At 42.3% G+C, this 21,758-nt stretch overlaps 2 protein-coding genes across 2 annotated transcripts in view; one reads left to right on the forward strand and one right to left on the reverse strand.

Annotated features, from left to right (window-relative positions):
- The first annotated feature begins 12,052 nt into the window (after positions 1-12,052).
- LOC108117453 (catenin alpha) overlaps positions 12,053-21,758 on the forward strand; it is a 60,984-nt gene continuing 51,278 nt past the window's right edge. Inside the window, exon 1 of the mRNA XM_041819359.1 lies at positions 12,053-12,312. Within this exon, the coding sequence (XP_041675293.1) occupies positions 12,141-12,312 (172 nt within the window). The 5' untranslated portion in view covers positions 12,053-12,140. The remainder of the gene's footprint in view (positions 12,313-21,758) is intronic.
- Positions 16,509-17,932, reverse strand: LOC121530373. Its single transcript, XM_041819360.1, has one exon. The coding sequence runs from the start codon at positions 17,242-17,244 to the stop codon at positions 16,951-16,953; it is 294 nt and encodes a 97-aa protein (XP_041675294.1). The 5' UTR covers positions 17,245-17,932; the 3' UTR covers positions 16,509-16,950.

The raw sequence follows: 21,758 nt of genomic DNA on the forward strand, positions 1-21,758 counted from the left end.
ATTCTGCCAGCGTGATCTGATGATAACCGGACTTCAAGTCCAGGGTTGTGAAGTACTTGGCCTTGCCTAAGTTTCCTAATATCATCGAGATGTTCGGCATGGGGTATCGATCGGGTATTGTTTTCTCGTTTAGTTTGCGAAAATCCAATACCAAACGCATTTTCCGCCTGCCAGTTTCGTCGGTGCCCTTTTTGTCTACGAACCATATTGGGTTATTGTAGGGGGATTTCGACTTTTGGATGATGCCATTTTTTAGCAGATCTTGGATTTCGCTATTTACAAAATCAGCTGCCCCCATTGGATATGGGTAAAGTTTGGCATAAATGGGAGTCTCATCAATGGTTCTTATGGTGGCAACCACCGACGTATTGTAGGACAAGGCCTCATTGGGGTCTGCGAAGGTTTTTTTTTCTGTCTCTGAGCATTTTTAAAAATGCTTTTCTGGCCAAAGGTGGTGCATCAGAGCAGTCCACCTCAGTAAAATTTACATCAGGACATGTATGAAAGTCGATGCTCTCTACTTCCGTGCCCCATTTGAGCTGACCGGAGTCCATACAAAGTGACACCCCTGCCTGTTTTAAAAGGTCAAGGCCGATGATTCCATCAAAAGAGGACAAATCTGGTAAAATGAAGAATGTGGCCTTCAAGTTGAAAATTGACACGATACATTTCTTCGTGATGTTGGTGACTCCATGGATCGAATGAACCTTGAATGGAGATTCTACCGGGCGGACGCCTTTCAATCCTTCGTATGGTCGGATGAAATTTTTGGCCGCGCCCGTATCAACTAGAAATTTCATGTCAATCCCCGCTACTCTTCGTCTGATGACGGGTAGCAGGGATCTTCCCCTAAAAAATTTATGGCATCCGACTCATACTCGTTGATGGCGTCGTCGTCGATTTCTTGTGCCGCGCTAGAGGCCGCTGTGGTGTACGTATCACCAGCTCTGTCAGCGCTCTGGGCAATGTGGTTTACCCTTTGCCTTTTTTGTGGGTTGGCTCTATCGGACGCTGTCTGCCTCCTATTCTGGTATGCCGGGGCTTGTGATGGTTTAAGCATCTAAGACAATGATGGATCCACTTCCATGGGTTCTGGAGTGTGTCCCCGGTGCCTATCGCTGCGTGGAGCAGGGTGCACTTGTGCCTTGTGTTGCTTAGTAAAATGGGGGTTTTTACCGCCACTATGTTGGGAATTAGCCTGAAGGGCAGCCTGCTGAAGCTCTTGCGCCTTGGGAAATTGTTTTTTCTCCCTATCTTCCTGGCTTCTTGCAAATGATGATGCAAAGGTATACCTATCATGGTTCGCCTACACCTCTTGAGCCAAGGCAAGTGCCGATGGCATGTCCTTGGGCTTCGCCGCGAAGAGGACGTCAGTGAGGTTGCGTTTTAATCCAGAGATAAATACGCGAAGGGCATCATCCCGGAATTTTTCGCACAAAACCTGCGCAGCCGAGGCTTCATATGACATGGTCGCCTTGTTGGTGAGGAGGGTGAGTTTCCTTTCAACCTCGTCATAATACTGTAGAAGCGAGAGATTTCCCTGTCTGAGGGTGCCCATCTCCTGCTCTATGACATGCATTGTCCGCTTGTCACTATAAGTAAAGTCGAGCCGATTTATGATCGCGTCGAAATTAAGCACTGTGCCAAATGAGGATAGTACTGCATCGGCCGGGCCCCTTATTTTGCTCCTAATTATAATAACTGCCTGATAGTGGCGTGAACTACCTACAAAATTCTTAAAAATATAGTATGCGCCTACTGCCGCCTGTCGCCAGGAGACGTATGTTTCCTGGGCACCCGAAAATTCGGGCAGGCATTTGACGGCGTCTAGTGGTTCATTACAAACGACGGTGTTATTAATATCTATGGGTGTATAAACCTTAATTTGAGCTACTGTTGGAGCTACTGTTGGGGCGGGTGCGACCTGTATTGCCGCCACTTGGTTGGCCAGCTGTTGAATAGTCTGGCGCAAATCATTTTCCCTGCGCTGGCTGTCAATGGCCGCTTCTTGTAGGACATGATTGACGGCAGCCTCCACTACCGCTTTTATTTGATCTGGGTTAAATGCCATGTTTCTGGCTGAGGGAGTGCCGACGTTTACACATTTCGGTGTAGAAGTTCTTGCCGGCCCTTCGGTTTCAGATTCAGAGTCGCTGGGGACCTGCCTGTTGTTCCTGTATTGTTGGAATGGGTTGCTCATATGGAGCTGAGCAAGCTAACTCGGCCCAGCGATTTAATGCATGCTCAAGCGGACTTGTCCGTGGGCACGGCGGGGGGTCCGCGGGGGCTGAGATGCCGCTTGGTAACGATGGCCGAGAGCTCGTTGAAAAATTGAACTGTTGTCTTGCCAAGCAATGACAAGGGGAAGGGGGTTGCGGGTACTGGGTCTCCGCTATGGCACACAGAAATATAAACAACAGAAATTGTCACAGCAAACAATCGTGGTTTGCCGTTCCGAAAGACAAAAAAAGCGAAGTTAACAAAATCGGAATACAAACGTCGCGGCGTCGAGTTCGAGTGTCGTAGTGGGGTGGGTAAGCGATGGAAACGAAAACAAACCCAAGATTGTTGCGAAGCTAACACAAAGAATTTAGGCGTAAGCAAAAAGACGACTACATATAAGGGGTAAATTAAATGTACAATTTATAAATTTATTTTCCAGCGGCGCCTTTGCGTCTAGGCTGGGTATTAAATATGTGGTCTGGTAGTTATATTGGCGCTAATATTCGGCACCAAGATATTTATTGAAAGATTTAAAAAATGCAAACAATGAAAAACATAAATAATATCACTTGTGATTACACCAATAAAATTGTCAAACAATTAGTGAGTACGTTTATTTATAAAAGTGTTAGCACGAAACTCTAATATAGAGCTGCAGAAAATATGGCGTATTGAAATATTTTACTAATGCAGATGCCGGAAAACTTTTTGGAACAGAAGTGCTCACTTACATGATTTCCCCGACATAGATGGGTAATTTTAACGTGGGTGCCAATTAGAATGAGTCCCCTGGCAGCTTTCGTTTTGTCGTCAGCGGGAGGGGGTGTGCCAGGCCGGTAGACCTAGTGTTCTTCCTTCCTTCGTTAGGAGTTGTGTAGCGTGCAAGCAGGTACGCCTAGCGGTCTTCCTTCACTTGTTGAGAGTTATGTAGGGAGGAACTACCTCCATTATCGTTGGCCCTTAAGGCACAACAACCAATAATAACAAAAGTAATTTTATGTATGACGGCGGTGCCGGAATTCAAACTCAAGAGCGATGGCTCTGTCTTTATTGAGATTTCAAAATGAACTGAACTTAAAGCTAACATAAAAAGAGAATCATAGCGGCCACTCGAATGGGTAGTGCTTGCCGGCTATGCACGGGGTTCCGGCCAGACGCCGTCGCCCGGTTGACTTAGTTAACTTGTACAAGTTAACTAAGTCAACCGGGCGACGCCAATGACCGATTGTCCGAGAGTTCGCTCCGGCCAAATTGCTGACACAGCGTCTGGCCGGAAGCCCGTGCATAGCCGGCAAGCACTACCCATTGGAGTGGCCGCTATGATTCTCTTTTTATGTTAGCTTTAAGTTCAGTTCATTTAAAAGTTTCAATAAAGACAGAGCCATCGCTCTCGTATATGAATTCCGGCACCGCCGGAATTGGTTGTTGTGCCTTAAGGGCCAACGATAACGGAGGTAGTTCCTCCCTACGTAACACTCAACAAGTGAAAGAAGTCTGCTAGGCGCACCTGCCTGCGCTTCACAACCCCTAAAGAAGGAAGGAAGAACACTAGGTCGACCGGCCTGGCTCACCCCCTCCCGCTGACGACATAACGAAAGTTACCAGCTATCTTCTAATTGGCGCCCACATTAAAATTACCCATCTAAGTCGGGGAAATCATGTAAGTGAGCACTTCTGTTCCAAAAATTTTCCGGCATCTGCATTAGTAAAATATTTCAATACGCTATATTTTCTGCAGCTCTATATTAAAGTTTCGTGCTAACATTTTTATAAATAAACGTACTCACTAATTGTTTGACAATTTTATTGGTGTAATCACAAGTGATATTATTTATGTTTTTCATTGTTTGCATTTTTTAAATCTTTCAATAAATATCTTGGTGCCGAATATTAGCACCAATATAACTACCAGACCACATATTTAATAGCCAGCCTAGACGCAAAGGCGCCGCTGGAATATAAATTTATTAATTGTACATTTAATTTACCCTTTATATGTAGTCGTCTTTTTGCTTACGCCTAAATTCTTTGTGTTAGCTTCGCAACAATCTTGGGTTTGTTTTCGTTTCCATCGCTTACCCACCCCACTACGACACTCGAACTCGATACCGCGACGTTTGTATTCCGATTTGTTAACTCGCCTTTTTTTGTCTTTCGGAACGGCAACTTAGCCCAACTTAGCAACCCATTCCAACAATACAGGAACAACAAGCAGATCCCCAGCGACTCTGAATCTGAAACCGAAGGGCCGGCAAGAACTTCTACACCGAAATGTGTAAACGTCGGCACTCCCTCGGCCAGAAGCATGGCATTCAACCCAGACCAAATAAAAGCGGTAGTGGAGGCTGCCGTCAATCATGCCCTACAAGAAGCGGCCATTGACAGCCAGCGCAGGGAAAATGAGTTGCGCCAGACTATTCAACAGCTGGCCAACCAAGTGGCGGCAATACAAGTCGCACCCGCCCCAACAGTAGCTCCAACAGTAGCTCAAATTAAGGTTTACACACCCATAGATATTAATAACACCGTCGTTTGTAATGAACCACTAGACGCCGTCAAATGCCTGCCCGAATTTTCGGGTGCCCAGGAAACATACGTCTCCTGGCGACAGGCGGCAGTAGGCGCATACTATATTTTTAAGAATTTTGTAGGTAGTTCACGCCACTATCAGGCAGTAATTATAATTAGGAGCAAAATAAGGGGCCCAGCCGATGCGGTACTATCCTTATTTAGCACAGTACTTAATTTCGACGCGATCATAAATCGGCTCGACTTTACTTATAGTGACAAGCGGACAATGCATGTCATAGAGCAGGAGATGGGCACCCTCAGACAGGGAAATCTCTCGCTTCTACAGTATTATGACGAGGTTGAAAGGAAACTCACCCTCCTCACCAACAAGGCGACCATGTCATATGAAGCCTCAGCTGCGCAGGTTTTGTGCGAAAAATTCCGGGATGATGCCCTTCGCGTATTTATCTCTGGATTAAAACGCAACCTCACTGACGTCCTCTTCGCGGCGAAGCCCAAGGACATGCCATCGGCACTTGCCTTGGCTCAAGAGGTGGAAGCGAACCATGATAGGTATACCTTTGCATCATCATTTGCAAGAAGCCAAGAAGATAGGAAGAAAAAACAATTTCCCAAGGCGCAAGAGCGTCAGCAGGCTGCCCCTCAGGCTAATTCCCAACATAGTGGCGGTAAAAACCCCCATTTTACTAAGCAACACAAGGCACAAGTGCACTCTGCCCCACGCAGCGATAGGCACCGGGAACACACTCCAGAACCCATGGAAGTGGATCCATCATTGTCTAAAATGCTTAAACCATCACAAGCTCCGGCATACCAGAATAGGAGGCAGGCAGCGTCCGATAGAGCCAACCCACAAAAAAGGCAAAGGGTTAACCACATTGCCCAGAGCGCTGACAGAGCTGGTGATACGTACACCACAGCGGCCTCTAGCGCGGCACAAGAAATCGACGACGACGCCATCAATGAGTATGAGTCGGATGCCATAAATTTTTTAGGGGAAGATCCCTGCTACCCGTCATCAGACGAAGAGTAGCGGGGATTGACATGAAATTTCTAGTTGATACGGGCGCGGCCAAAGATTTCATTCGACCATACGAAGGATTGAAAGGCGTCCGCCCGGTAGAATCTCCATTCAAGGTTCATTCGATCCATGGAGTCACCAACATCACGAAGAAATGTTTCGTGTCAATTTTCAACTTGAAGGCCACATTCTTCATTTTACCAGATTTGTCCTCTTTTGATGGAATCATCGGCCTTGACCTTTTAAAACAGGCAGGGGTGTCACTTTGTCTGGCCTCCGGTCAGCTCAAATGGGGCACGGAAGTAGAGAGCATCGACTTTCATACATGTCCTGATGTAAATTTTACTGAGGTGGACTGCTCTGATGCACCACCTTTGGCCAGAAAAGCATTTTTAAAAATGCTCAGAGACAGAAAAAAAAACCTTCGCAGACCCCAATGAGGCCTTGTCCTACAATACGTCGGTGGTTGCCACCATCAGAACCATTGATGAGACTCCCATTTATGCCAAACTTTACCCATATCCAATGGGGGCAGCTGATTTTGTAAATAGCGAAATCCAAGATCTGCTAAAAAATGGCATCATCCAAAAGTCGAAGTCCCCCTACAATAACCCAATATGGGTCGTAGACAAAAAAGGGCACCGACGAAACTGGCAGGCGGAAAATGCGTTTGGTATTGGATTTTCGCAAACTAAACGAGAAAACAATACCCGATCGGTACCCCATGCCGAACATCTCGATGATATTAGGAAACTTAGGCAAGGCCAAGTACTTCACAACCCTGGACTTGAAGTCCGGTTATCATCAGATCACGCTGGCAGAATGCGACCGTGAAAAGACTTCCTTTTCCGTTAACGGGGGAAAGTACGAGTTTCGCAGAATGCCATTTGGATTAAAAAAATGCGGCCAAGCATTTTCCAAAGAACAATTGATGACATACTGCGAGAGCAGATTGGCAAATTTTGCTATGTCTATGTTGATGATGTTATCGTCTTTTCAGAGGACGAAAACTCCCACATCCGGCACGTAGATTGGGTTCTCAAGAGCCTACACGATGCAAATATGAGGGTATCAACAGAAAAGTCAAAATTTTTCAAGAAAAGCGTTAGCTTTTTAGGGTTTATAGTCACCAATAACGGGGCTACCACAGACCCAGAAAAAATAAAGGCCATTCAGGAATTACCAGAGCCTAAGAACATATTCGAGGTCAGATCATTCCTTGGCTTGGCCAGCTATTATAGATGCTTCATAAAAGATTTTGCGTCCATAGCTCGGCCCATCACTGATCTTTTGAAAGGGGAACTTGGAAGTGTCAGTGTCACAGATCCAGGAACATCCAGGTGCAGTTCAACGAGCCACAACGGCTGGCTTTCCAAAAACTGCGTAACATTCTGGCTTCTGAGGATGTCATCCTCAGATACCCCGACTACCAGAAGGCATTTGATCTAACGACAGATGCCTCAGCGTACGGCATTGGCGCAGTGCTATCCCAAGAAGGGAGACCCATAACAATGATCTCTAGGACCTTAAAGGACAGGGAAGTTAATTACGCTACCAATGAAAGGGAGCTATTAGCTATAGTTTGGGCATTGGCCAAATTACGCCACTAATTATATGCAGTCAAAGATATAAATATCTTTACTGACCACCAACCGTTGACCTTCGCAGTGTCGGAATCCAATCCGAATGCGAAAATCAAGAGGTGGAAAGCCCGCATCGACGAGTCCGGCGCTAAAATTTTTTACAAGCCCGGCAAATATAACTTTGTTGCGGATGCCCTCTCAAGACAGCAACTTAACGTTGTGGAAGAGGAAGAGGCTTTTTCTAGCGCGGCCACAATTCACAGTGAGCTGTCGCTAACCTACACCATTGAAACCACGGACAAGCCTTTGAATTGCTTCCAGAACCAGATAACTCTGGAGGAGGCACAATTTCCGTTAAAACGCTGCTTCGTCCTCTTTGGAAACAAGAGACGGCATGTCAAAGAGTCATTACTTGATGAACTCGCAGATGTAATCGTTCCTAAAGGCGTAAACGCCATTCATTGTGACTTGCACACGCTGGATATGATACAGGACGAATTGGTTCGGCAGTTTCCAGCCACCAAGTTTTGGCATTGCAAAAACCGCGTGACGGATATTTTTGCAGTTCCTGAGAGACGGGAAATCCTCACCGTCGAACACAACAGGGCCCACAGATCGGCCCAGGAAAATGTTAAGCAGATACTTTCCGAGTACTACTTTCCAAAAATGGCCAAGCTAGCCACCGAAATTGTAGCTAACTGCAAAACATGTGCGAAAGCCAAGTACGATAGGCACCCAAAGAAGCATGAGCTAGGCGAGACTCCGATCCCCTCTCATGTGGGAGAACTGCTACACATCGACATCTTTTCCACAGACAAGAAATACTTCCTTACTTGCATAGACAAGTTTTCGAAGTTTGCAGTTGTACAACATGTCCATTCTAGGACAATCGAGGATCTTAAGCCGGCCATTCTCCAAATCATGAACTTTTTCCCTAGGGCTAGAGTAGTCTATTGCGATAATGAACCTTCGTTAAACTCGCACACTATCTCAGCCATGCTTAACAACCATTTTGGCGTTAGCATTGCAAATGCCCCACCACTTCATAGCGTCTCAAACGGGCAGGTAGAGCGCTTTCACAGCACCCTCTTGGAGCTTGCTCGTTGCCTGAAAATCGACAAGGGGATAACCGATACTGTGGAAATTATTTTATTGGCAACCGCCAAATATAATAAATCAATTCACTCTGTCGTTGACAAACGGCCAGTCGATATCGTGCAAAAGCACCCAGACGACCCACAGACGGAAGTCCAGAATAAGATCGTTAGGGCACAAAATTCGCTCAGGGCCAGGGAAAATGCCTCCCGACAATGTAGAACATTCGAAGTCGGCGAAAAAGTTTTGGTCAAGTCAAACCGAAGGCTTGGCAACAAACTCACACCACTGTGTGAGGAGAAAGCTGTTGAAGCAGACCTGGGGACCACGGTCCTCATTAAGGGGAGGGTGGTCCACAAGGACAACATTAGATAATAATTCATTTTTTCTAATGCTTACACCTAGCCACTTGGCATAGGTTTTTTTTCCATATTTTTTCACCCCTAGCCACTTGGCATAAGTTTTTTTCCATATTTTTTCACCCTTAGCCACTTGGCATAAGTTTTTTCCATATTTTATCACCCCTGTTTACTTGGTGTAAATTTTTGTTATAATTGTGTTTTCTTCTTTATGCTTTGGTGGAGGGCTGCAATATTTTAAACAAACACTACAACACATCCAATATTACAGGTTCGCAATCGTATCCCTGTTAGTCCTGCTTACCGTAACATCGGGGCATGTCTCGGACTACTCCCAGGCCAAATATATTCCCATCATTGATGGTAGAATTTTAAGTTGGGAAGAATTCCCATCCGTAACCCACTCGGCGAATCTCTCCGAATATAGGCGTGTGGTGGAAGAAACGGATGGCATGACCAGCATGTTTCCCCAGTCACACATGCAGAAACTTTTGAGCGTCGATGTCGCTCATCTGCGTGACCTGCTCGACTCGTTGAGCATCCACCACAGAGTAGCTAGGAGTTTGGATTTCCTAGGAGCCGTGTTAAAGGTAGTGGCAGGAACGCCAGACGCAGAGGATTTAGAAAAAATCAAACTCAATGAATTTCAACTAATAAATGCAAACAATAGACAGATAAATATCAATAGTAAAGTACAAGAACAAATCAATAGTATTACTAACACTGTCAATCCACTTCTGAGGTCAGCCAAGGGAACCCAAATCGACACGGGGCATCTTTATGAGATGTTGTTATCCCGAAATAGAATGATTAATATGGAGCTGCAAAATTTATTACTAGCGATAGCTCTAGCCAAGGCCAACATTGTGAGCCCTACTATATTAGATCATGCAGACCTAGAAGATATATGGATAGAGGAGCCCACAAATACCCCCATCAAAGACTTATTGTCCGTTGCTTCCGTCAAAATATTACAATCCGCTAACCTTTTGCATTTTGTCATTAAATTTCCAATAATTAAATCATCATGTATTAAAATCACTGTTTTTCCCGTGTCCCATCATGACACGATGCTCAGACTGGAGGACAGAATAATAGCTGATTGCAATGGAGCGATTCACACGGTCGACAATTGCTCCACAACACCTGGAGCAACATTTTGCCAGCTGGCGTCAAGAAGGTCGTGCGCACAAGAGCTCCACGCTGGAGGCATAGCACACTGTGACATCCAGCACAGCGATCTACACCCAGTCACTCGTGGATGAAGGCATCATAATCGTGAACGATCGTCCGGCACGTGTGAGTGTAGATAATGGCACTTACATCCATGTACGAGGCACGCATCTCATTACCTTTACTGAGAGTGCCACGGTTAATGAAACCCGATATGTCAACAATGACAGAGCCCAGAAAAGGGTCCCAGGAGTAGCCAGCTCACCCTCCCTGAACATTACTATGGAACACAACATCCTCAGTCTTCCGTACCTTCACCGCTTGAGTGAGCGTAATCTGGAACACATCAGGAGAGTCGGGGAGAATATCAACGACTATCATTTACATCAGATAGTACTGGTAGCAGGAGCAATATGCTGCGCGTTGATCTGCGTCGGTTTTACCTATCGGCGAGTCATCCAGGCCAGGAGAGCTACGGCCCAAATAGCGGATATGATCGCCCAAATAGGGTCGGCCGAGGGCGGCCTTAATCCTGAGGGGGGAGTAGTTAACTAAGTCAACCGGGCGACGGCAATGACCGACTGTCCGAGAGTTCGCTCCGGCCAAATTGCTGACACAGCGTCTGGCCGGAAGCCCGTGCATAGCCGGCAAGCATTACCCATTGGAGTGGCCGCTATGATTCTCTTTTTATGTTAGCTTTAAGTTCAGTTCATTTTAAAGTTTCAATAAAGACAGAGCCATCGCTCTCGTATAGGAATTCCGGCACCGCCGATACACAGAAAATTACTTTTATTATTATTGGTTGTTGTGCCTTAAGGGCCAACGATAACGGAGGTAGTTCCTCCCTACGTAACACTCAACAAGTGAAAGAAGTCTGCTAGGCGCACCTGCCTGGAGCGCTTCACAACCCCTAAAGAAGGAAGGAAGAACACTAGGTCGACCGGCCTGGCTCACCCCCTCCCGCTGACGACATAACGAAAGTTACCAGCTATCTTCTAATTTACATATACTCTATAGAGTCGGAAACGCTTCCTTTTAACTGTTCCATAATTTGTAACGAATACAATATAATATATCTATATATGTAAAGAGGTCTGCTGTTAATAGGAACTTTAGTGATCCGGCAGCTCTAACACGCTGTTAGAACTTAAGAAACTTAAGTAAGCAAAAAAATTATTTTAAAGTAATATAACTCAAGTAGACTAATAAATATTAATCATCTCGAGAATCAATGTGTGTTGGTGCTGCGGAAAAAAGAGAGATTGATAACTGTGTTCGTTTTTCAAATAAATAATGTAGATTGTTGTCCGCGCTGGATGCATAGTCACCAATCGCAGAGCGTCCTAGAAAACAAAAAACGTAGACAAGCTTATACTCACAAATAAAAACTCATGGGCTTTAAATATATAACCAGAACCATGGATCTCAAACAATTTTTTTAACGAATTTTACTTTTGTTTGTACTGTAAAATCGTGGTTTTCCTTACCATTTTGTAGCAAAAAGTGCCTTTACCATTAAAAATTTTTTTTTTCGTTTTCGATTTATATCGATCTTTTTAACAATTGAATCGAATAGAATCGATTCTCAAAAAGTAGGATTGTTACAACTATACTATAAGATTACACGGGTTAGGCTTTCACTGTAAGTTATCGATATTAAAAATAAAAAAAATCTAATGCAAATGCTAACACATATCATAATAACATAAAATCTTTACTTTTGAATGCAGTGGGCAACATCGAATTTGTTAGTTTAATAGTTTACAACGCTCAATTGTGTTCATGTAATTGTAATTATTCTGTGCATTACAGTTACTACTTTTTAAGATAGCTTGTCAAACCCCAATAAGGTAACCATTCGGCAGCTAATACCCGAATATTACTTTTTTCGAAAGGCGTCTTCAATTTCAAGACATTTTCCAGAAATCCAGAAATATTTTAACTGTTTCGCAGAGATAATGTACTCTGCTCTATTTCGGGGCCTTGAATGCAACCAGTGGGAATATAAGGTTACATTTTGTTAAAATGGGATGTGTAGGGTGGGACTAGATCATTTGGATATATGGCCACATCAAATCCCAAACCCTACAACAAAAGTTTCATTAAAAAAGGCGTCAACGCTTGATAAACGATTCCTAAATATATAAGAAATTGATGCTTAAACCGAACAAGATGGGAACTTTAACTGATTTTGGGCAAATAGCTCTGAAATGGGATCCCAAAAATTTGGAAATTCGTACAATGTCAGTAGAGAAAACACTAGAGCCCCTTGTACTACAAGTAACAACTCTTGTGAATACTAAGGGTCCAAGCAAAAAGAAAAAAGGTAAATCAATTATTGTTTTCAATCCATTTGTGAAGAATTTCTTAATGAAGTATCCATGTACTGATATAAAGTAACTGCTTGCAAAATTAAAATGTATATAAAGTAGTATGAAAGTGTTGATATACCCACATATACAATACATATAATTGTGTACAGGCGCTTGTACATACATACATATGTACTTCTGCATATACACTGGCTCCAAGCTTATTTCGTGCAAGAATAAATCGAAATTTAAATTCGATACTGGTACTGAACCAGAAGAGATATCAAAAAAATTTAATTTAAATTTAATGTTAAGAATGTCGCATATTATTAAAATAATAAGTTTTTACTAATTTAAAAAACAAAAGAATTTTTCATACAAAAAGCACAAGCTTATTTCGTGCAAGAATTTTAATGGTAAACTGCGACTTTTAAATCCATTGTTTTTTCTTAATACTAGTAAAAATATATTAACAAAAGCATATTTATAAGTTTTCGAGGCTGGGGGCACCCAAAAATTATGGATTAACGAGGATTTTCAAACTATGACGCCACGAACAACTATTGAGCAAAGCGAATTAGTCCTTAAACATTTTAAGGATGGGAAAACCCAGGAAATGGTTGCCAAGCCCTAGTACAAACCCATACATAACCCAAAGGCTTTTTTGCGAGAATCGGGTGGCTGATAAGGGCCGTGATGCTCCGAACACAATTTTTAATGACCACGAGGAGAGACGTATTGTCCGAAAAGTGAAGGAAAAATCATGGATGCCAATAAATATTGAACTATTTTGAAAGAAAATTTGGTGCAAAGTACAGAAACTTTGGGAATAAAGGATAGGTTCCGATTCTACCAAGGTAATGACCCCAAGCGCACTCGCTTTAGTTGGTCTGGAACTGCCCCCATGTGCAGTTCATTACAGTCTCGTGACTTAAAAGTGATAGAATATTTGTGGAATATTTTAGTCATGTCAATTCGGAAAAGGCAAATTTCCAACAAAAATGAAAATGAAAATTGCCCCATAGGAAGAATGGGTTGAAATTCCCATGGAAATCAAAAAAAAATTGGGCGAATCCTTCGAAAATCGTCGTCAAGAAAAATAATGGAAGTCAAATCAATTATTAAAATTAGGAATTATGAAAGTTACAGTAGTTTTTACAGCTTGCACGAAATAAGCTTGTCGTCTAAATTGCCTTAATTTTTAGTTAGTAACATTACTGCCAACCAACTTTCTATAGAAAGTTATCGACAGAAATGTTAAGTCGTTTTTATGCTCAAAAAAGTATTCGTTGCACCACAAAATAATTGTATTTTTTTAAGTTTTTTTTTTTTTGATTGAGTTGTTTTTTTTCCTTCGAATTTGGTTTCTTTACTATTTTAGTGACTGAATTCTACGAAACCCAAAGATTGTGAAGGTCATATAGGTGTATATCTGCTAAAAAGAAAAATGCCAACAGCGAACAGAGTTAAATGAATCCCAAATAAAAATTTATTAATACCATAAAAAACTCGGGAAAAACTCTTAAATACCTTTGTAAAATGTTCGAGTGAAGTCCCTTAACTATCAAAAATATTATATATAAAGTAAACCTTCCTTGGAAAATATTCTTCATTTTGGCCGTCCTAAATCATTGACCATCAGGAAAATTCTTAAAGAAAATGGGAAAAATCCCCACATCATAGTTTAGACATTAGAAGTACAAGAAAGATACTATTAATTTCAACCGTAACAAATAAAGGCGTATTTCCTTTGCTAATACAGTCGGCACATAATTTAATCATACACCCATGAGTTGCAACTTTATTCCTTAATATCTCGAGAAATACGTAACGGAAATAGAAATGTAATATCTCAAATAAAAGATATATATTTGGAGCATATATTTTAAACATAAAATTAACAAGTTTTAACTAAAATACTAGATAATTTCCTTAATAGCACAAAAAAGTCATTATTTTACGTACACTTCATAAAATGTTGATAAAAAACAACAATTCCAAAGATTTCATGATTTTAATCTTTAGTGGGTCCTTCGTTGGCTTTAATGGAAGCTTGTTAACGTCGACACATGCTTTTTATAAAGTTGCTCGTCTCGTCAGCATTTATTGAATCCCATTCAGGTATGAATGCGGTTTTTAAAAATTCCTTCGAGGATATGTTGTCCTTTTCTAGATGATATCCCATAAATGTTCTATGGAGTTCCAATCTGCTGATTGTAGAGTCGGTTTTTGCTTCTTGCAGTGATATAAAAGCCACTCATGCACTAAATACGACGAATATTTCGGGTCGTTCGGGTCTTATTGATATACGAAAGACGCTTTTTACTAATTTTATCTTCTTTAAAGACCATTCAACCCACTCCACCTGCAGCTATACATTATGCCCATTATATTCTTGCCAACCTGCTTAACAGTTGGGATAAAGTTTTTTCCTTCATGACTTCATTTGCCTTTCGACATACTTTAAAAGGACCGCCGTGTCCAAAATAAGTATATTGTTCTCCCAAAATGATTCCGGCTTGCTTACATGCTCTTTTGCGATCTCCAAACGCATTTTTGTTATAATCAGAAATCAATTGGTTTTTAGGAACAACTCTACCATGTAAACCAGCATTGTGTAGGGTGTTCCGGATGGTTTGGGTACAATTTTTTTCTGAAGGCTTCTCCAGGGTTTTAAGAATTGTTGTTCTGGGATTTTGTAATTCTGTATTTCCAATTTATGGTTCTCCCGTGGTGTCATGATGTGGAGCCTTCCAGCTTTTTTATGTTCTACAGCCAATTCTCCAGTGTTTATGTATTTTTTTTATCACACTTTGCATTGTGGAAGGTGACTTGACACTAATTCTACCAATTTTGGGTTAACTACGACCCGTTACTCGTAAAGTAAAAGGGTATATTAGATTCGATGAAAAGTATGTAACAGGTAGAAGGAAGCGTCTCCGACCCTATAAAGTATATATTCTGATCAGGATGAGTAGCGAAGACGATTGAGCCAGTCTGCTTGTCCGTCTGTCTGTATGAACACTGAGATTTTAGGAACTATAAGAGATACAAAGTTGAGATTAACCATGAAGAACTTTGAATATGAACTTTGTATCTCTTATAGTTCCTGAGATCTCATCTCATTTGTATCTCTTATAGTTCCTGAGATCTCATCTTTAAAAATAGTACATTGAAGCTTGCTCCGAAGTACAGTTAACAAAAAAGAATCGCAGATTGCCGTTAAATTCAGAAAAAGAAGTCAAGAGTGAGAAGTGTACGAATAATTTTTGTGCGCAAAAAAATGACTTGCGTTGTCAAGGAAATTATCTAGTATTTAAGTTAAAACTTGTTAATTTTATGTTTAAAATATTTGCTCGAAATGTATATCTTTCATTTGAGATATTGCATTTCAATTTCAGTTACGTATTTCTCGAGTTATTAAGGAATAAACTTGCGACTTATGGGTGTACGAATAAACACTGTACCTACTAGGACCGGAATTTCAAGTACTGGGAACAATTAATATTTTGTGACGAATGGAAATCTAATATTTCTTTTAACAAAACATCCGGCTTGGAAAATGAAAATGTGCATTTACCTATATGTATGTATGCACATATGTTGGTATACACTCGGCTTTAGCTTTCCCTGTCTTGGATTTTTCTCAAAGAAATCTGGGGAAGTGTTGCTGATTAGTCAGTACCAAACATATTTTAGTTGTTTACAGTTCCCGTCCATTGTCTAGCGGGACGGAATTATAGGCCCAATTTTAAAGCTTGATTTAAAAGCCGAAACCCCATAGATAGTTGCTCGCAGCGTATTTTGTGCTCACGAAAAAAATCTTCATAGAATTGATAAACTTGGTTTTTGTTGACTACTAGAAAATTGTTTTTATATCCGTTACACGTAGAGTGAAATAGTATATCAGATTCGGTGAAAAGTATGTAACAGGTCCATATGCAGCGCGAGTTTATTTCAGCATCTTGCCACGCCCACTGCAACGCCCACAAATCACGAAAAACTAAAATCGCTAAAATCTCACGAACTATTAAAGCTAGAAAGAGATTCAGTATGTATGATCTTGAGGTGCCAGGGCATATTATGGTGGTACCATTATCCGGGAACACCCACTCATACGCGAAAGACGGTTTTCGCATTAAGTGATAGAAAGTTCCGATTAAGCACGTAGATTTTTATGATGCCTTAAATGCGAATCTTTTTCTAGCCAGACCTATTCTAACGCCCACAAACCCACTGTGGCGTCTAGAATATCATAGTGTATGTCCTCGTTTGACCTTGTACAGAGTGACAATAAATAACCCAGAAAAAAATTTTTGATCATAACTTTTTAAGGAACTGTATTTGAGAAAAAATGCAGATACACAACTATTAAATAGGTATTGTGTTAACATATATTCAGCCAGTTTTGAAGTGGCTTCCTTGGGCTGCTATGCAGAACCCTAAAAGTTTCTGGAAATTTAGCGCAATGGGCCGCAGGTCTTCTTTCGATAATGGAACCCATTCTCGGAGCAATGATTGCCTCAGCGCCTCCAAACTTATGTGGCGTTTATCACATGCCCTGGATTCGAAAATAGACCACACACTATAGTCCATCGGATGTGATAAAGTCCGGAAAATTGGCTTTGCACCAGTCCTGAGTTAATTTGGCTCTATGGGCCTGGCACTGAATCCTGTTGAAACGTCCACTCCGTATCACCGATGTGCTGCTGGGCCCAAGGAATCACAACAGTTTCCAAAATGTCCCGGCGGTACACTTCCTGATTGCTTTTGACCCCTTGATCGATGAAAACAAGGGGTGTTTTGCCGGTTGCGCATATTCCTCCCCAAACCATTAAAGACTGTTCACATTGACGGCGCTCGATTATTGCAGAAGATTCTGGAGCTTCAGCCGACCAGCTTCTGTCATTTTGGTGATTGTGCGCCGACGCTTTAGCTGGCGGCATCTTTGGAGTCTCACGCGCTTATTGTCATCTGTAAGAAGATGCACTTTTTGGAGCTTGTAGGGCTTGAGATTAAGTTCATTTTTTGCAATCAACCGAACACTTTCTCGATTTCACGGGATATTTTTCTGACTCTACAATTCCGAGTGCCCCGCTTTTTCACGATCTGGCGAATTCTGGAAGTGTTAGCGGTGCATTGTGTGCCTCGTCTGGGACGGTCACCTTCATGGCCAAGCTCATTAAATCGCCGGATAGCGTCAGAGACCGTTTGTTTTGGTATGCCAAGCAAACGAACAATGTCGCATTGATTGATTTCCTTGTTTAAACAGTTTTAAAATTGCACAACGATTGTTAGACATCCCGAAACAAATATCAAATTGATGGCAATCACAAAAATGTAAATATATTTCTTTCAGAAAAGTAAAAGCTATCGATAAATGCATTTATTTAAGGGCTGCATCATAACACATTTACAATAGATTGCTTCAAAGCTTGTCCGGGTTATTTATTGTCACCCTGTATTATATATTGTGAATATCTATCGATTTACCAAAAAGTTAAATCGATGCACTATTTCGCTATTTATGAAGAAATGTAGGTTATAAAGCCTTACATTCCTTTGATGCCAGCGCATCTCAAGGCGGTATCATTATCTGGCCACACCCACCTCAACAGCGAAAAATTGTAGCCCACAAAACGAGGAAAACTATGGCGTCCATGATATTAAAATGTTATTTGTTAAGAAATGTAGCTTATAAGGCCTCACATGGTAGTGACGTCATTATCAGTCACCATTGTCAATTTCTACTAGAAAAATTAATATTTTAAAATTGCACTCGGCTATATAGTTACTTCTTGTACAGACTAAAATGGTTATCTTATCTAGCACGAATTTCGAATATCCGTACTGTCAAATTAAGTTCGACACCAGCATAAGTCCTTTACAGGAATGTTTATACCAGTTACTCGTAGAATATAACGGATTTGTTTTGTTTTCTTGACTGTATTGACAGATTTGAATCTGCATTTTGAATATGAAATAATTTTGTAGATGTCAGAATTCATATGATCAGAATGGGATGGCTAGTTATTACGAGGCTTTGAAAGTCCAAAGTAGCACTCAAAATGTTAAAACATTAATATTTAAAATATAATATATACTTTTTTACAGCGAGGAAATATATCAGTCATAAATAAAATATTGTAATTACTAAGATCTTTAATGGGCTTTCCTTTTAAAAATCCGGGAGAGTTTTCCCGGAAAAATTACTTTTAAAATTTAATCAAAAAAAAGACTTGCGACTAGCGGCTGGGGAATTTCCAAAAAAAGCGAAACGAACGAAACGAAGTTGATTCCAAAGTTCATTGCTGCCAGCTGCTTCGAGGTTCGATCGGTTAATGTTCTCCCGAGAGCAGCATAACATTTCGCATAGCCACGAACAGAAAAGCTTATCATTTAGATCACAACAACTCGGCTATGCTCAAGATTGAGTGAAACTGATAAGCTTTTGTACATTGGTTTAAGGTGATTTGTTTACGTTTTGGCTACGTATTCAATTAATTATTTCTTTTCATCTATCCTTAAAACTAACAATAAAACTTAATCTACTGCTCCAACATTCCGGCCCCGTTGAAGGCCTCCGGCGCTTTAACCTCCTCGTTAGGAGCGTTGCTTTCTGGCAGCAATGCCAGCTTGTGGATGGCGCGCTTGATGACGCCTCCTGACGTCCGTACCTCCGCCACACGCACTCTTCCGTCCTCACCGACTGTTGTTGCCACCACGCGGCCTGTAAGCCACCTTTGCGGGGGCATGTTGTCCTCGTGCACGAGCACCAGGCATCCGACCTCCAGATCGCGGCCCTCGACGCACCACTTGTTGCGATGCTGCAGGCTGGCGATGTAGTCCTTGGACCAGCTGGCCCAAAACTGCTGCTTGAGATCGGACAGCATTCGCCACCGCCTCAAATATCCGCAACTGGCCTTGCTGGAGATTCCGCCTGTGCCGGACTCTTGCGGCAGCGTGATTAGAGGCTGTCCGATAAGCAGATGTCCTGGAATCAGGGCCTCTCCATCGTTGGGATCGTTGCCTGGCGACGCGATTGGTCGAGAATTGAGCAGCGCTTCTACCTCGACCAGGTGGGTGCTGAGCTCGTCCGCTGTCAGCTTGGCGTTGCCGACTCCTCGCAGCAGCTGGTGTTTGGCGGCCTTGACAGGTGCCTCCCACAGTCCTCCGAAGTGTGGTGACGTCGGCGGTATGAAATACCACTCGACGCCTCTCTGAGTCGCGTATCCTCTCAACTGTTCCTGACTGCGGTGAAACGCTGCGCTCAGATCCTTGAGCACGTTGCTCGCTCCCACGAAGTTCGTGGCGTTGTCGCTGTACATCTTCTGCGGCAGCCCTCTCCTCCCGACGAACCTTTTAAAAACAGATAAGAAGCTGTCAGTGGATAAATCTACAACGAGCTCAAGGTGAACAGCATTTGACGAAAAACACGAAAACGGCAACATAAGTCTTGATAGGAGGCTGTGGGCTTAAAGTTTCAGATTTCTCTAGCTTGATATATTCTAAACCAAAATCAGCTCTTTGATATACTTGGACCATTCTTAGAAACGATAACTTAAGTTCGTTAGCCGAAATAACCATATCGCGATTATTTTTCTTCCCTTGAATAAACCGATTTACATATGCCATAATCCGCAGGAGTTTATTGAATGACGAACATCTTCCAACAAGCTCAATGAAGACATTCGGTTGATTTGTTGTGACGGAACATACTGCCACGATTTTCTTGTTCTCGGACAACTGTAACTCCGGTGAAAGCTCAGTCTGATGAGAACGAGGCCACTCGTTAGGATGTCGGAGTAAAAATTCTGGTCCATTTTCCCATAGCGTACATTTTAAACCCTCTATATCTCTTCCACGTGATACTAAATCGGCTGGATTATCCACCGTGGGCACATGCCGCCAGACAACATTCTCTGAGAGCTCTTGAATTTCAGAAACTATTCGCAACAAATGTAGCTAGAGTGGACGGATCCCTCTTTAGCCAGTATAAAGTGACTTGGGAATCCGACCAGAAGTTGATGCTTTCAAACTCTAATTTGTTAAGCAAGGGAAATACTTAAGCCCATAATTTGGCAAGCAGATGCGCTGCACACAGCTCGAGCCTTGGAATTGATTTGGTTTTGAGGGGGGACACTCTCGACTTGGCGGTCAGCAGTCTTGACAAACTATTTGTCCCAGCCACGGTACGAATATAAATGCAACAGCCATAGGCGTGGCTTGATGCATCAGCAAATCCGTGGATTTGAACACTGTCATAGGAAGACAAACAAATGTATCGAGGAATGGATATCCGGTCAATTTCTAGTAAATTCTGTTTGAATTCATTCCAACTGGTATGTAAATTCATGGGAACCGATTCGTCCCAATCCAGTTTTTGTCGCCACAGTTCCTGAAGCAAGATTTTAGCTCTCGTGATCAGCGGGCACAACAATCCCAAGGGATCAAACAAACGGGCTGTGACTGATAAAATGTTGCGTTTAGTTGGTGGTAGGGACTGAAACGAATCCTCCAAACTATAATGAAAGGCATTACTCTGAGGGTTCCATCTCATCCCAAGCGTTTTCACAGACTCGGAAGTGTTGAACATAAGCGATTTTTCTGATCCCTGGTTAGTCATCAAACTCGGGTGATTTGTTGCCCATTTGGCCAGCTGGAAACCCCCGAACTCTAACACCTTGGTCACTTCTTTGCGAATGACTTCCAACTCTTCTAAAATGTTTGCTCCTGTGAGCATATCGTCTACATAGAAGTCACTTGAAATTACCTCTGATGCGACAGGATGTGACTCAGAGTAAATTTTTGCCAGTTCAAAGAGGCAACGAATGGCCAAAAATGGAGCAGAGGCTGTTCCATAAGTGACAGTGTTGAGGCGATAGGTTTGGAGAGCTTGCGTCGACTTTTCCCTCCACACGATAAGTTGGAAATTTCTGTCTTCATTGGCAATGTTAACTTGCCTATACATCTTCGAGATATCAGCAGTCAAGGCATATTTGTGTAATCGAAATCTTGCCAAAATAGCGTAAAGCTCCCTCTGAATCGTTGCACCCACCATTAGAGTCTCATTTAATGAGATCGAGGTTGACGTTTTACTTGAAGCGTCAAAAACAACTCGCAACTTTGTGGTGCTACTATCAGGTCTCAGGACACATTGATGTGGAATGTAATAGTGTTGTCCTGGAGGAGGTGTTGGAAGCAGCGACATATGCCCAAGGTTAAGATACTCTTTCATAAACTCTTGATACATGTCATGTAACTCGCGATTATTTGCAAGCTTGCGCTCCAACGCAAGAAATCTTCGCCTTGCCGTTTCGAAGGATAAGCCTAAAACACTAGGATTTGTATTAAATGGCAACTTAACCTTAAAACGACCTGACGAAAGCCTGTGTACTGTTTTCTCAAAGTGCTGCTCGCAAACAACTTGTTCAGCTGTATACACAGCCTTCGATCTCTC

This window comes from Drosophila eugracilis, unplaced genomic scaffold (assembly GCF_018153835.1).
Source record: "Drosophila eugracilis isolate 14026-0451.02 unplaced genomic scaffold, ASM1815383v1 contig_623, whole genome shotgun sequence".
NCBI classification, from domain to species: Eukaryota; Metazoa; Arthropoda; class Insecta; order Diptera; family Drosophilidae; genus Drosophila; species Drosophila eugracilis.

Coding starts and splice junctions, on each gene's coding strand:
- LOC121530373 (XM_041819360.1), bottom strand. CDS start 17,244: ATGCCGCCAGCTAAAGCGTCGGCGCACAATCACCAAAATGACAGAAGC.